Source organism: Agelaius phoeniceus, chromosome 7 (assembly GCF_051311805.1).
Source record: "Agelaius phoeniceus isolate bAgePho1 chromosome 7, bAgePho1.hap1, whole genome shotgun sequence".
Lineage (NCBI taxonomy): Eukaryota > Metazoa > Chordata > Aves > Passeriformes > Icteridae > Agelaius > Agelaius phoeniceus.
Genome location: NC_135271.1, coordinates 44,244,106 through 44,258,766, shown reverse-complemented (window position 1 = coordinate 44,258,766; position 14,661 = coordinate 44,244,106). Strand labels below are relative to the sequence as shown.

General features: G+C 40.6%; 1 protein-coding gene across 1 annotated transcript in view; it reads left to right on the top strand.

The window, feature by feature from the left end:
- TMEM163 (transmembrane protein 163) overlaps positions 1–14,661 on the top strand; it is an 88,239-nt gene that overhangs the window by 64,384 nt on the left and 9,194 nt on the right. The window contains exon 5 of the mRNA XM_054636366.2: positions 2,935–3,031. Coding sequence (XP_054492341.1) covers positions 2,935–3,031 — 97 coding nt within the window. The remainder of the gene's footprint in view (positions 1–2,934; positions 3,032–14,661) is intronic.

Here is a 14,661-nt window from a genome sequence, read left to right as displayed (position 1 = left end):
AGGAAAAGAATATCAGGGGCTTAAAGTGATTGATTTCCTTTTCTGGTTTCCTTGTGAGTTGTGAAAATTTGTCATCAAAATGAGGAATTGTGTCTATTAGAGCTGCACACAGGGAATATGTGATGGAAGAGGTGAGGTGGCAGCTGTGTGTGCTGTAATGCAGTTACACTGATCTGCTTCTGATGGCTGAGAAATATCCAGGGCTGCTGTAGTACAAAATGGGTATTTATAGGGCTGTATAAATATAAATGGGTTGTATGTGGGTTGTAATACTGCTTTCAAGGAAACATATTTTGAAAATTGTCGAGATTCAATTGTCAGAATCAATCTTTTGTTTTTAGATTTATACAGGTGTCTGGATTCCACTAGAAGTGATCTAGCAGGGACATAAGCTCCAAACCTGTGTAAAGTCTTTGATGGTTTTGAGAATCTAAATTATTTTACTCTGAATGCCTGAGGCTGCAGTACAACCAATTTAACAGAGGGTTCCATATGTGACAAAATAATGCTGAAATGATGAGGCAATTTCTAATACAATGAATTACACTTCATATTGTCTTCTGGATTTTCACATACAAATACAGCCACAAAACACATCTAGAAGTCTTGGGCAGATCATGATCAGCTACCAACACCTCCAGCAAACTAAAGAAGGCTTGGTGGTTTCACTGTTAAATCTCTAATATTTAATTTTCTTGTAGTTTTCTTTACTCTTGTATTCCAAAGGCCATTGCTTTAAGGGAAAAAAAAAAACAACTTTGAAAGTTTGAGCTGTAGTTGAGTTAAAAGTTGGTTGCTGCCTGAATATCAGAGAGATGCCCTCACCTTGTCCTTTGTGAAATAGTTTTCTATTTTCAAACTATACTGCATTCTGAAAAATTCCAGAAAGATTATTGTTTCTGAAAAATATATAAAGCTTTTACACTTTGTTTTAAAATGTTTTGACTAAATTTTCTCTCTTCCTCCTTCTTTTTAGAAGCAATATATTACATGGGACTGGAGAAGATTCCAGATTCATGCATTCTTCATTAGAGCTTTTCTGTTGCCTGTCAAACCTGTAGCATCAATTCTTTTGCTTTACAGATCAATTATAACTATAATTATTTAGTAGATACTTAGTGGTAACCTCTGACACTAACTCAGGTAGAAATGGCTGTAAAATAAGAACATTACCTTCAAGAGGTGCTGGAGATGTGAGTCAAGGGATAGGGCAAAGCTATCAGGGCTTTAAATTCTTCTCTGTGTTATCAATCCACCCTCACTTCTGCATCACTCCTCTTTCACTAGTTTTTATGGGTACTCCTGAGTTGATTTCAACCTGCTTAGAAATGGCAGTTTGCTCATCTAATTTAATTGAATGTTATTAATGGAGTTGCATTTGCCAAGCACCTTGGCACTTACACCCTTCGTGTACAGTTGGAAACACTCTGTAGTTACACAGCAGTGGCTGTTAGCAGATGGAAGGGAGCTGGCTTGTATTAACATTTTTGTGGTCTAGCACAGTGAAAGTAGAGCTTGCTTACAATAACCAATTGCAACTTGTTTATTATGTACTACAATTTCTCAGATTAATTTTAGGAGGTTTGTTATTTTTTACATTTGTAGTTGGATCTTGCATGATTTGCAGTCTAGTTAGAAATTATTTCTTTTTAGCAAATGAGATTAAAAGAAGACACAGTGCAGTGTTGTGTCTTAGTGGTTTTGCAGATAAATCAATACATTCAAGAAGGCAAAAACCATGTATTTTTTTGCTTGAAGTACTATACTCATGAATTTTGCATGGCTGTGGATTCCAAAAGCCAGCATATAAAGGAGAAGCTAGGCTTGCTAAATACGACTACTGAATGCTTATTCAAACCTCAGTCTGCATTTCTGTCTGCTATTAATACCCTTGTCACTGTTGTTATCATCTTCTGTTTCTTCTATCTACTTCAGCTATTTCTGGGTAAGTAGGTGGATGGGAATTCTTTTGCCACAGTAAAACTGAGCTGGAGAATAAGAGAAACAGATCAAGATTGCTGAAGCCATTGTGTATCTGCTGGCAAATTTGCAAAATATTTGGGTGTTTGGCAAACCCACAGAGATAACCCCAAACTCTCTGATTTATGTGGGATCAAAATCCAGCCAGTGGTCAGGGCATTCCCCAGGGAATGTTTGCCTGTCTTGCCCAGAAGTCTGCAGGGAATAAAAGATGTGCTGAGGGAAAGGGAAGATGCATTCAGTGGGCATCCAACAGTGGGTATTGCCACAGGAAGGGTGATCCATAGTTTCCAGCTCACAGATTTGGGGTTGTGTTGGTTTAAGTCTGTTGGGGGGATAGAAAAGCTTATCTTTCAGAATGGCTGTCAGGTGAAATGCCAGAATATCCTTGCAGGAAGTTCATGTGTCTTATGTCAAGCAGTCACTGGCTCAGCAAGTGGCCTTAGGCAAGCCAGCCAGATTTTGTGGAGCAGTTCCTGAGTCATGTCATGCCTGACTGGGGAGGAAAGGGCAGGAAACAGCTGCTCCAGGTTCTGTTATGCTACTGACCACATTTACCAAATATCTCTGCTGGCTTGGTAAAGAGAATGAAGTTCCTTTCATTATTCTAATGGGAGATCCTAGCAAAACAAACAAACACAGAGAAACAGTCCTTCTCTAGAGGGCTCTGTGACAAATCATCAGGAGCAGAAGTGGCAGGTCTTTCTCCCTGAAACATCAGAGAATGGAACATCATCTGCTGTGCCCTATCTTCTCATACATAATCCAGGTTTTAAGAATGGGAAAGGAACTGGATATTTCATATTGTTCTTTAATTTAAGCCTCTATCTTTAGCTCCTTAAGATATTTTTTCATTATTAATATTCTGTCGCCCTCTGTTACCCTGGAAGAGTTGGCAACTTCAAATATGTTCGTAACATTTCTTTGTATTTTTCTCTATTTTTTTTCCCCCAGGGCTTGTGTTATCTTGGGTGTCATATTCCTGCTGTCATCAATATGTATTGTGATCAAAGCCATCCATGATCTTGCAAAGAGGGTGCTTCCAGAAGTGGTAAGGTGATTCCTGTTCTTTTAAATGTTCTATTAAAATTCTTTAATAGAATTCTTTTAAATGTTCTCTTTATTCCCTGCCCTGCCAGTGGGACTGAGAATTGCCAGTGTGTCCTTCCAACAGCCCCACTGAACTCTGTGGAGCTCTAGCAGGTGCCTTTCCTGCCTGGCTCACACACTGGCCCTGCTCTTCCAGCAGTATTTTTTATTTATGTGATGGATTCTAGTCTACTTTTGGAGTTTAATTAAGGGGGTTTTATAGGTTTGACCCCAAATCTCTCTCAGCATAACCACTTAAAGCTTCTACACAGGATTGTGGGGGTTCACTTACAGAGAGGAGGCCTCTCTGAGCTTAATGAATGTACTAGAATTTTATGAGAAGAATGTTTCCACAGTTTACTACTCCAATGGCTTCAGTATTTTATTTTCAGTGTGGAAAAAACCATATTTTGGATTATATTTTAATGTCTTCCAGCTCTTGCCTCCAACTCCAGAGCCATGTACATGTAGCAGGGATGAAACAGGTGAGGGGAGCATGCTGGGTGAAGAGCTGGCTTTTAGACTGACTCACCCTGGAGCATCACAAAGGGCTTTTCTCCTGCTCTCTGCTTTCTTTTGGCTGGGAAAGCAGCCCCGACCTGGCCTGTGGAGCAGCTCTCCCCAGTGGCCTTTCTCTCAGCTCTGCTCTGGCCTGTCCTGCTTGCTTCCTTTCAGTCTGGCTATTAACGCCTGCTCATCTTAACAAGCTGCTCACTGGGAAAACCATTTGGCAGTGGTTCCACTCCCACAAGACTCTTCCTAATGTGCTCAAACAAAATGAGTTTGTCAGTTCAGTTGTTGTGTGCGCAACCTGACTCAGAGCTTTTTCTTCAGCCTTTGGGAAGTTTGGTCAGGTTGTGTGCTCAGCCTTTGACCTCGAGGATTCACCCTGCCAAGTGCCATTCTCAACACAGCACCACACAGAAACCAAAATTCCTTCCTTTCAGCCAGGAGATGGAGGCAGGGCTGGAAAATCAAAAAGCCAAAATGAGATTCCATCTGTTCTCCACTGTTAGCAGTGCAGATGACCAAGTGGGTCCTGTGTTCTCATGGAAACTTGCAAGGAGCTGGGCAATTGCAGGAGCTTGTTTTCAGTAGTTTGTGGAAATCTGGGTGAAGCTGAGTAGCACAGCCCATGAGTGAGCAGGTTACTGAACTGCAGCCAGGTGCATTGTTTGACTGCAGGTGATTCATGTTCTCTTTGCATTTTGCTTGCCCTCTTTTCCAGTCTTCATAATTTACTGCCTCCTCAGCTTTGCCAGCATTCCAGCACATGGAGTTCACCAGCCTGGTTCTGTCAAAATGATCTGGGTTAGCTCAAACACTTTCAGGAGTCAGTTCTTAAACCCAACCAAAACATTTTGACAGAACTGGGTTGGGGGGTGAGCATGGGGCATGTGCCAGTGAGGCTGAAGAGGAGGCAGGTGAGGGTGAGGGGAGACCCTGCTGTGATGGTCAGCTAAGGGACAACTGTTTAATTTGTCTGTAGCCAAACAGTGCAAACTGGCTACAGCTTGACTCCTGTTCAGTGAGAAAATGAAATACACAGTCCTGACTCAGTGAAGGAGAAGGGAAAAGGGAGGTTACAACCATAATTAAAACACTCATTTTGGTGAATTTTTGGTAGTGTGTATCAGTTTAACTTGGAAGTCTCAGTCTAATTCATTGTGGGCAATGCTCTAATAATTCTGTCAGTAGGAATAGAATTTAAAAGTTGTGTCATCTATATCTTACTCTTTCATCATTACAAGTTCAATCTGCAAGAGAAGACTCTATTTCTGGCATGGGGAGAAATGTCTCATGTTTGGATTGTGAACATTTTGTATGATTTGCATTTAATGATTTTTGTGATATTGTACTTCCTCATTTTTAATGCTTTTAAATGCAGTTACAGTAGGAAAATATTTGGAATCAGACCTGTAAATATGGATGGATAATCTTCCTCCTGTGACTGTTCTCACTCATCTAGGCACTCAAGTACTACCAAGAGTTTGAAGGATGTATCTGGCAGAGCATGGGCTGTGGATGACTGGTGGCAGGGTAAAAGTCACACACACACACCTGAAGGATTTTCATACCTGGCAATTCTGGGATGTAGATTGAAGCATGGGATGAAAAAAGATGGTACTTTTGTTCAGTGTCTCTTAAATGACATGGCAAAGATTTTAATTTCAAAGCCTTTCAGTACATCTCCTGTGGGAAACTGATTCAGCAAGGGTTGTGTGACAGGTGAAATATCTCTGTGCAAACTCAGAATAACAGTGAAAAATGGGAAGGCTCAGGGGACAGCACCACTGCTGCAAGGCATGGCCAGTGAGGTGGAATGCCTAGGGTTTGCCAACATTAAAAATAACTGGGGGAAGAGGATGTTGTTGAATAGAAACCTTTCCAGTTGCCATAGCTGTGCCTGACTGTGATGCTGATTTTCAGGTTGCTTGTTTCTCCCTTAGCTGTTCTAGCAGAAATAGTTGTTCTCAGTTGTTTGGGTCTTTGTTGACTGACTGTGCTCCCAGCAAAGCTGCACCTGCCCAGGCCATGCCATCAGCATCTGGGCAGAGGGGAAATCTGCTCTAATGTCCTCAGTAGGAGGCAGAAGTTTCTGCCTCTGCTCCTTCATCCAGGGTGCTGTCTTCTACTTGGGCCACTGATGAGCTAATTGCTAATGATACTAATTTCTGTAGTATCTTACCATGTAATTTGGTTTTAATGTGGGTTTATATATCATATATATAACAGGAACAATGTTTTCTGTTAATAGCTTTTTGCATAGCAGTGAAGTAACCAGTTCTGCATCAAAGTAGTGACCTGAAATATCTTCTGCTGGTGATATCTGTGTTACTGGGGTTTGATATTAACTTGCTATTCTGAGACCAGGGAATTATCCTTGTGGTGTGAGCAAGAGCAGAGCATTAAGACCAAGGAAAGGTAGTGTAACTCCACCAGTGTCCCAAACTGGTATAAAACTGGGGTGAAGAGCTCAGCACTAAATTAAGAGGATGTGTGCCTCAACAGAAGTTTCACATGTGAGTCAGAGTCCTGTGATTTTTTGGTACAGTTTACATCCTTGTTGCCCTTTATTGCAGCAAAGGTCACTGAAGATGTGGGTAATTTTTAAAGAACCTTGTGAAATTTTAGCTGTGTGACTTCAATCTTAAGGGAGATAATGTGACAAAAACACAACTGGAAAATGTTGCTCTTGGTGTTCAGATGCTGAACACAAAGTTGGTATTGTCAGCCCTGAGGATAGAGGTGGTTGGGAATGCACTGCTCTACATGGGGGATTCAAGATTAACCTAGTGATAATAATAATGCAAAGCAACATGACTGACTGCATTGTTCTCAGAGCTATAAAGTCTCTTTTTATGTCTTTATTTCTGGTAAACTTCAGGAACTTTGGAATAATTCCCTGAGTTCATTTCAAATTGCAGAAGTTTTGGAGAAAATAATATGACATCGACAAGTTTAATTTTAGAAATTAAACAGGTACTTAAGCATCTGCTTGCTAATTGTAAAGAACTATGACTAAAATCCTAAAAGCAGAGTCAGTAACTTTTGAATAATTCTGGATCAATTATAGGAAGCTCATTGTATTTCTTGTTGCATATGAGATACACTGGTTATGTATCTGTCAGTTCTTAATATGCACAGAGGAAAAATTTTGTGAATTGGAAAGATTTTGTGAATTCTTTGATGTAGAAATTCTGTTGTCTTTAAAGTGAATCTTGAAATAATTGTTTTCATGAAAATACTAGCAATAAGAGAAAATATAAAAGTCATGTGATTAGGAAATAATTTGAAGTATTTTCCAAATCTTTTGAGCAGATATTCTTTTACTTATGTGGACACTTAGAAACAGGAGTCTCCTGTATTATTGCCATTTCACATGATGGTTTCAGGTGCAGGTCTGGCTATCCTCAGAAGGATTCAGAGAACCAGGAAGAGAATGACAGCTTTACTGCACATTAATGGCATTTCCACCTTGACTTCCCCATGGTGTAAGGGGCTTAAATGCCCCCAGATTCCTGTTAGGCTGCAGGGAGGTGCTGCTCAATTTACATGGTTCGCTCAGCCAGGCATTTTCCAGTCACCCCTTTGAATTCTCTTTTCTTCCATGCTGGATGTAATTTTGTTGAGACCCTGTGAATGACAGTACCCCTGATCTGCTCTGGCACAGGAGGGAGGACAATTAGAGCTCCTGACTTTCTGTATTTCTTAATATTGCTTCTGCCTTCCTTTTCTGCTTCTTGCTTGTGTTACCTCTTGCTGTGTCTCAAGTAAAATCACCAGTAGGTAGTGTTATGTCACCACACAGGCTTTCAGCACAGGCAGCGATTTTTTAATCCTTTTGAATGCCTCAAAACCTTGGGAAACACAGAAATAGTGGATTTCTCCTTTTGGTTCCCTAGCTTGATATGCTGAGGACTGTAGTTAATTTTGGCATAGCCTGTAAGGCAGGATATGAATGACCAGGTAGATTAATTAGTTTAAAATAACTTGGATGAGTTTAATTGAGAGTCAAAATTTGGAATTTTGACTTTGGTAGTGTGAGTGTTTCCTACATGCAACAGCAACCATGGCCCTACTGGCCCAAAAGCCCCAAATTTGGTATTGAGTGACTTTCTTCATGCTTTTCTTTTTAATTTTATTTCCATCTGTAGATGAGGAAGCCTGGAGAGCCCACGGAATTTAAAGGATATGGGTCACCAGGGATTTATGCAATATGTTCACTTTTGCAAATTACTGTTTAGCACTGAATTGATACTTTTAGAGAACTTTAACTGTAGATTTCATTTCCTGCAGTTAGCAGCAAGTCCAGAAATTGTCATTATTAGGTAAACTTAAGGTTTTCCCTTTGCATAGGACTTTGTATCTATATTATAATTAAAAAGAAGCCTGCCCTGAAAAATTATATTCTGTGTCAGGAGAGTTGGCCAGACAATTAATTATACACTTACTATGTAATTCTGTATTTTTATTAATTATACATCTCTTAACTGTGTAGAAAAGTTCATTTTCAAGCAACTGAGATATAATGATAATCCTCAGTGTTCAAACCACCATCCCTTGTGCCAATGTTTTTTGGTATTTGTGATGTAGAGCAGTGTTCTTCAACAATGATCCATGGAATGGTGTATGTCTTGAAATGAATTATTTACTGAAGTCATGAATTTCAGGGTTGATTATAAGGTAGATGTAGGAGAAATATTGCAACTGAAGTGATCTGTTTGTCCAAGAGGGCTGGAAAATGCCAGTGTTGAATATGTGCAGTGAGAAGTGGAATGGATTTTTTTTCTCCCACAGTTTTGAGGATTTTTACATTACATTTTGTGAGCATTAAAAAACATATGATGTGTCTTTGATTCTTGGAGAGAGGAGTAAATGAGGAGAATAGAGTTTTCCTATCACTTCCAGAGGGGATTTGTCTGCCATGCAACCTCACCTTGGATTTGTAGAGATGCTTCATTTTCCTTTGGAGGCAGATTTGGGTGTGGAGACAATTTCTGCCAGCACGTACATGCCAGTTGCTTTGTCCAGCTGTGACCTCCATTCTCACTTGCCTGAAAATATTTTTAATTAAAGCTTCCTCATTTGGAGAATTTCGAGATGTGATGACATTTTCCACTTGCCTTGGAGCACGTTTGGAAGGAAATCTTGCTGTTTCTCTCCTACTCTTGTATCTCTAGAAGGCTTCAGTTTTTGGGTAAGATTCCTGTCCACACCCAGTCCCCAGCCCTCCCAGGATCTTTCAGTGCCACTATCAAATCCCCCCCAAAAATATGGAAAGATTACAAAACCCAAAGAGACCAAATTTTCTACAGGAGAGAGAGATGTGCCATTGATGTGCAGGCACATTACAGCTGCAAATTCCAGTTCTTTCTGTGTTCCTGTCCTATTTTTTATGTAGCTGGGAAATTTTTATTTAGCTGGGAATATTTATTCTGTATGGACCTGCTTCAACATGACATGCTGCAGTTATTATTTCAGTTTCATATCATTGATCCCTAAGGAAATATTTTTCACCAGCCAGATCTTTGACTTTTTTCCCCTCTCCCTTTTTTTCTTTTTTTCCTTTGTTCCAGCACTTGCTGAAAGTGTTAGATGAAGTAGGCCAGCTGCTCTTCTTTCTGGAGTGTTTGGAATTAAAATTTCTGATAATTTTAGCTCTTGTTCAATACACCTGAATTAAAAAGCTAATCAGTAATTGACATTTGGAAGATAAAGTCTTCATTTTTGTTTACCCTTCAGGTGAATTTTAAATGAATGTTTCTCAGATCATGTAATTTAAAATGGGGTTTTTTTCTTACAATGATGAGTATTGAACCTAAAATAGAATCATTTCTTGTTGGCTCAGAAATAATTTACTGAGGCTCCTTTTCCCCTAGCTATGAGATTCAGAATGTTTCCCTTATTGTTACTTTCAGCATTTGTTCTCCAACCTGTGTTAGCCATAATAAGATAATTCCCAATAGGGGAAGGAATTACCATTCCTTTATTGATGTTTCAGAGAGCAATATCCACAGCCAGTGCGGTCCCTGAGGATTTGATACACACACATTTCACTACAAATAAGAAGCAATAGTGATTTTGCATACTGTTGATGACATGCTTGGATTTTTGTGTAGATTTTAGTGATTTTTGACATTTTATTAATATATTGAGAAAGGAATCAAAAAATCCCTGAGTGTAGGTTTTGAGCATTGCTTTGTGTTTGCATTTGCTGCTTGCCAACTCTGTGATAAAAAACCCTTCATCATTTGCCCCTTTACTTTCATCATGTCAATTACTAGATATTCTTGGGTAGTACAAACATAATTTAGATGTGAATGATGTGCTTTATTTTGACCATTGCCACAAATAATTTGCAGAATTAGAATTTTTCTTGTTTCTTGAAGAAGGCTCGAAAAGCCCAACCCAACCACACTGAGAAAGGCTGTTTTAATTTCACCTGGGGTTGTAAATCAATATCCATTTACTATTCAGTTACTGCCTGCATTTCCCTGGGTAATAGTATAACACATGTAATGTCAATGCAGTTTGGCATTTGTCCTCATTAGTATGGCAAAGGACAATTTTTGCAAGAGTAAGCAAGCATCATGCCATATTTGTGACATTTCCTGCAGGACAAAGGAAAGATGCAATCAGTTTGTGTCTGAAGGACGTGCAGCCCATCTCATGTGGTGCCTCCAACGCTTTCATAAATGAAATCTCTTGAAAAATTAGGCCATATGTTATTCTATTGTGTGTTATTGATTACAGCTGAAAAAGGAAGGCAGGGGTGGCACAGTGTAGCTTTGTGAGTTCTGATTATTGGTTTAATAGTTTAAAATAAATACATCATAAACATATATTCAACAATGTCAGCAGTTGAATTATAGGCCAGTAGGAACATAACAAATAACACTTATGATTATATACACATATGTCCTTATACACATTTCCCTATACATTTATAAACCTCATATATAATTTATTGCTTGCCATTTCAAATCAAAGTATCATACACATTAATTATACATGAGAATCCTGCTTTATAATTGTTATTTCTATGTATGGCTTGGAGTTTGGCCTAAAATACATGTGCTTCTTGCAGGTTATTGAGAATGTTGTGGATACTTGAATTGAAGAGTAAGCCAGGGTTTGGACAAATGAACAGCTACACATCATTCTTTGCTTAGGTGAAAAGCAGATTTTCCAGATTTTCCCATAAAGAGATTTTTCCAGATTTTATAAGAAAAAAAAGTTGCTGGCTGCTCCCCACTTGGTGGGTGATGTGGAATGCATTGCTGGTCTCAGCTCCCTGCTCATAGGAAAAAGCAGTCTCACTCTTCTGAGGGTGGACAAACACAATTTCAATTTGTGTTTCTTAACCTTGGTGTTAAAGCAGTGTGGATGAGTTCTGGGAGAATGGGAAGCATGACTGATCTAACAGTTAAGCAGACCCCTTGCAGGAGTCCTAAGGTCACTTAAGAGAGTTCTCTGCTCCCTCAGCTCCCAGGCCCCATGCCTTGCCATGGCATCCAGCACACCCTGGCATTGTTATCTGCCTCTTGAAAAAGCATTCTGTGCTGTGGGATTGCTTTGTCACACCAAAGACAAGTTTAAACATTCATAAGATTTTTTTTTTTTGGTACTAATAATAGTTCTTTGTATCTCCATGTTAAGAGACTGTCTCCTGCTTGAGTCAGAGACTGGGCTGTTGGTTTGTTTTCTGACAGTGAAGTGCAATTAGAACTCATCCCTTTTGAAGCTTGCTAGTGAGAGAGACCCTCTGGCTTCCCAGGAGCTCCCTTTAGACTGATTACATAAACTATTTATTACTTGGGAGAAAGTGTGAGAGAGATTTGGACTTTTTTTTTTAAGTGTTTGTATTAGAAACATCTTTGTTGCTCTCTATATAGTAACATAATCCTTCAGGGGAAGAAGGGTAGTCTTTTTTGACTGAGTAACTTGCTCTGCAGAGGGGCTTTTAGTGATCCCAGTGTGCCCAGATGCCCTGGCAGCTGCTGGGGGAGCTGGGGGAGCAGGAGGCTGTGGGAAGTGTGTGAAGGTAGGGATGGGGAGCAGAGCCCGGCAGGTGCTGGGGAGGATGGTCACCAAGCACCTGGACTGAAGAAGGGTCATTGCTGGGTTCCAGGAGACAGATGGTGAGCTGCAGAGATGGGCAAAATTAATATTTAACAACACAAACTCAGCTCAGTTTGGGCCAGCCATGACTTTGCTCCTGCCAACACCATCTGTAGCACTCCAGAAACACATCCCTACCTCCTCAGCCAAGAGGAGCCAGGCTCAGCAGAGCAGAGGCAAAACACTGTGAGACACCAGCTTCTCTGGAAAGGGAAAAAATGGCAGGAAAAAGGCAGCACCAGTAATTCCCAGCTCCTGCAGCAGTGTGGAGGAACTTTTGGCTGGTTCAGAGAGGGCAGAGGAGTGGAAGGAAGCCTGCAGGTGTTGGATGGGAGAAGCAGCTTGTTCTGGGATTGCAGTGGGATGAGTGACCAAGGAAGGACAGAGCTTCCTCCCCTACCAGTGAATATCTTTTGACTCCACACTGTACAGTGCCAGTGAAATGAGAACATTTTTACATCTCAGAAGTGGAAGGGCTGTAACTGAAGGAGAGTGGGCAGAGAGGAGCTGGTAGAAATAAAACATGAAATCAGGGCAAAGTTTTAGGGTCAGAATTAGCAATTGGCATTCTAGGGAAAGATTAGGAACACAAATCAGATGCAATTTAGTTACTAGGCTGGGAATTGGGTAAAAATATTTCTACCTAATAGGCCAAGCACCGAAGAACCCATTTTGAGGTTTTTTATTTTTTTACTTTCTACAATAGATTCAGGAAGAGATCAAAGTTGCAACATAAAACCCAACAAACTTTTTCTGAAGCCATAAGATTACTGCTGCTTTTGGTGAAATCCTTGAAAGCAGGGCCAGAACTGTTGTGACAATTTTGCAACCCCCCCTTCTCAACTGCACAGCTGGGGACAATGCACTTGGACAAAGTGGAGGAAAGCTTCCTGCTGACTTCTATTATTCCTTTCTTAGGTAGAAGAGGAAAATATTTTATTCCTAGGAAAGAAAGCATTAAACCACAGTACAAAACCTAGCATAAAATAAATATTAAGTAGGGAGATTGTAGCTATTAAAATGCTGTGTAATGAGAAGGCAGCCCAGGATGGGCACCTTGCTTTCTGTACAGTGCTGGTCTATACCTGAAGCCATCTAATCAGATATAGATGTCCTTTAATTAACAGTGTACAGTGTAGTAGCAGTGAGGGAATATGATGAAAAGAAATGGAAAAGGAAGGCGCTTTATTTACCACACTGGGAAGCCTTTATCGTATGGAAATGATCAGAATTTAAATTTTTCTCACCTGCCACAATTTGCAGCTGCTTTAATTAAAATAGCACGGAGCACGCGTGGGGTGCTGTGCTGGATGCGCTGCGTGCCCCCAGCGCCCGTCAGATGGGAAGGCAGGGGCTGCCGACAGGGCAGGATCCGCAGGGAGATGGTGCCAGATGGCCCGGCTGATTTTATTAATTTACATCTCCATTACGGCTTTTCTTGCCTCCATCTCTCCGAAGGGCGAGTTCGTTCCACGGGAATCATTTCACAGCCCTGTTTAACCCTCTGGAGCCCGCAGCCCAGCGCGTTTGTCCCTCACCTCTGCTCAGCCCAGGGTTCCATGAATTAACCTTCCCTCGGCTGATTCACTGAATCCTGCTGTCCTAAAGCAGTCCCAGCTGCTTGGCACCAAAACAGTGCCAAGGCAATGCCCTGAGCTGGTTTTCTTCTCTTCCACCCTCACCCGCCCAGCTGCTGCTGGGCATCCCCGCTTTGGGCTGCTCTGTTACACCCCCAAAACCTCCTTGGCATCACCAAATAGCCTCACTGTCCTTATTCCAGCTCCGGGGCTCCAGAAAGCACAGAGAAGCACCGAAAAAGGAGAGTTTAAAAGGCTTTTTCCTTGTGGTTTGGTGCTCTCCGCCGCGCTCGGTTCGTGCGGGATCTGCCGCCGCCCGGTGGCTCCTGCGGGAGCTGCTGGGTCTGGGGAGCGCTTGGGGATTTCGGGGGGTGGTAAGAGATTTTGGGGGTTATTTAGAGATTTTGGGTGTTATTTAGAGATTTTGGGTGCTGTTAAGAGATTTTTGGGTGCTGTTGTTATAGATTTTGGGCGTTGTTTAGAGATTTTTGTGTAGTGTTTCGAGATTTTGGGGGATGTTTAGAAATTTTGGGTGCTGTTTAGAGATTTTCGGTAGTGATTAGAACTTTTGGATGTTGTTTAGAGATTTTGGGTGTTATTTAGAGATTTTGGGTGTTGTTTAGAGATTTTGGGTGTTATTTAGAGATTTTGGGGGGTATTTAGAGATTTTGGGTAGTGTTTAGAGATTTTGGGTAGTGTTTAGAGATTTTGGGTATGCTTAGAGATTTTGGGTAGTGTTTAGAGATTTTGGGTGTTATTTAGAGATTTTGGATGTTGTTTAGAGATTTTGGGGAGTGCTTAGAGATTTTGGGTAGTGTTTAGAGATTTTGGGTGTTATTTAGAGGTTTTAAGTATTGTTTAGAGATTTTGGGTGTTGTTTAGAGATTTTGGGGAGTGTTTAGAGATTTTGAGTGCTGTTTAGAGATAAAGCTGGGAATATCACCTTCCAAAAAGCAGTTTGGCACACCCAAATGCATCTGCATTCAGAGCAGGGTTTTTAATTTCTTCCCTCTCTTGCATCCACAGTGATAACAAAGCAATTTTGATTTGTTTGCTTTTTTTCTTTTATCAGGGGTTTGTATTGGTGATTGGTAGTTAGTGGGTAGTATTGGCAACAAAATGAGCTTGTCTTGTGTGATTCAGTGGGAAAAAAAGTCAAGCTTAGAAACAATTTCTAGATCCTGAATATATCTCCTCTATAAAAAAGCCTGTTCAGCAATTCATTACTTCATTCAGAAATCTGTAGGATTTCTGTACATTTAGGTCATTCTGTACATTTAGGTCATTCTTGGATTCCAGAAGAGTAGCTAGACTCATTCTGATCATGACTGTAAAGCAGAACAAATAGCAAGATGCATTTCCACATACTGTAGTTTTAGTGACATGTGCA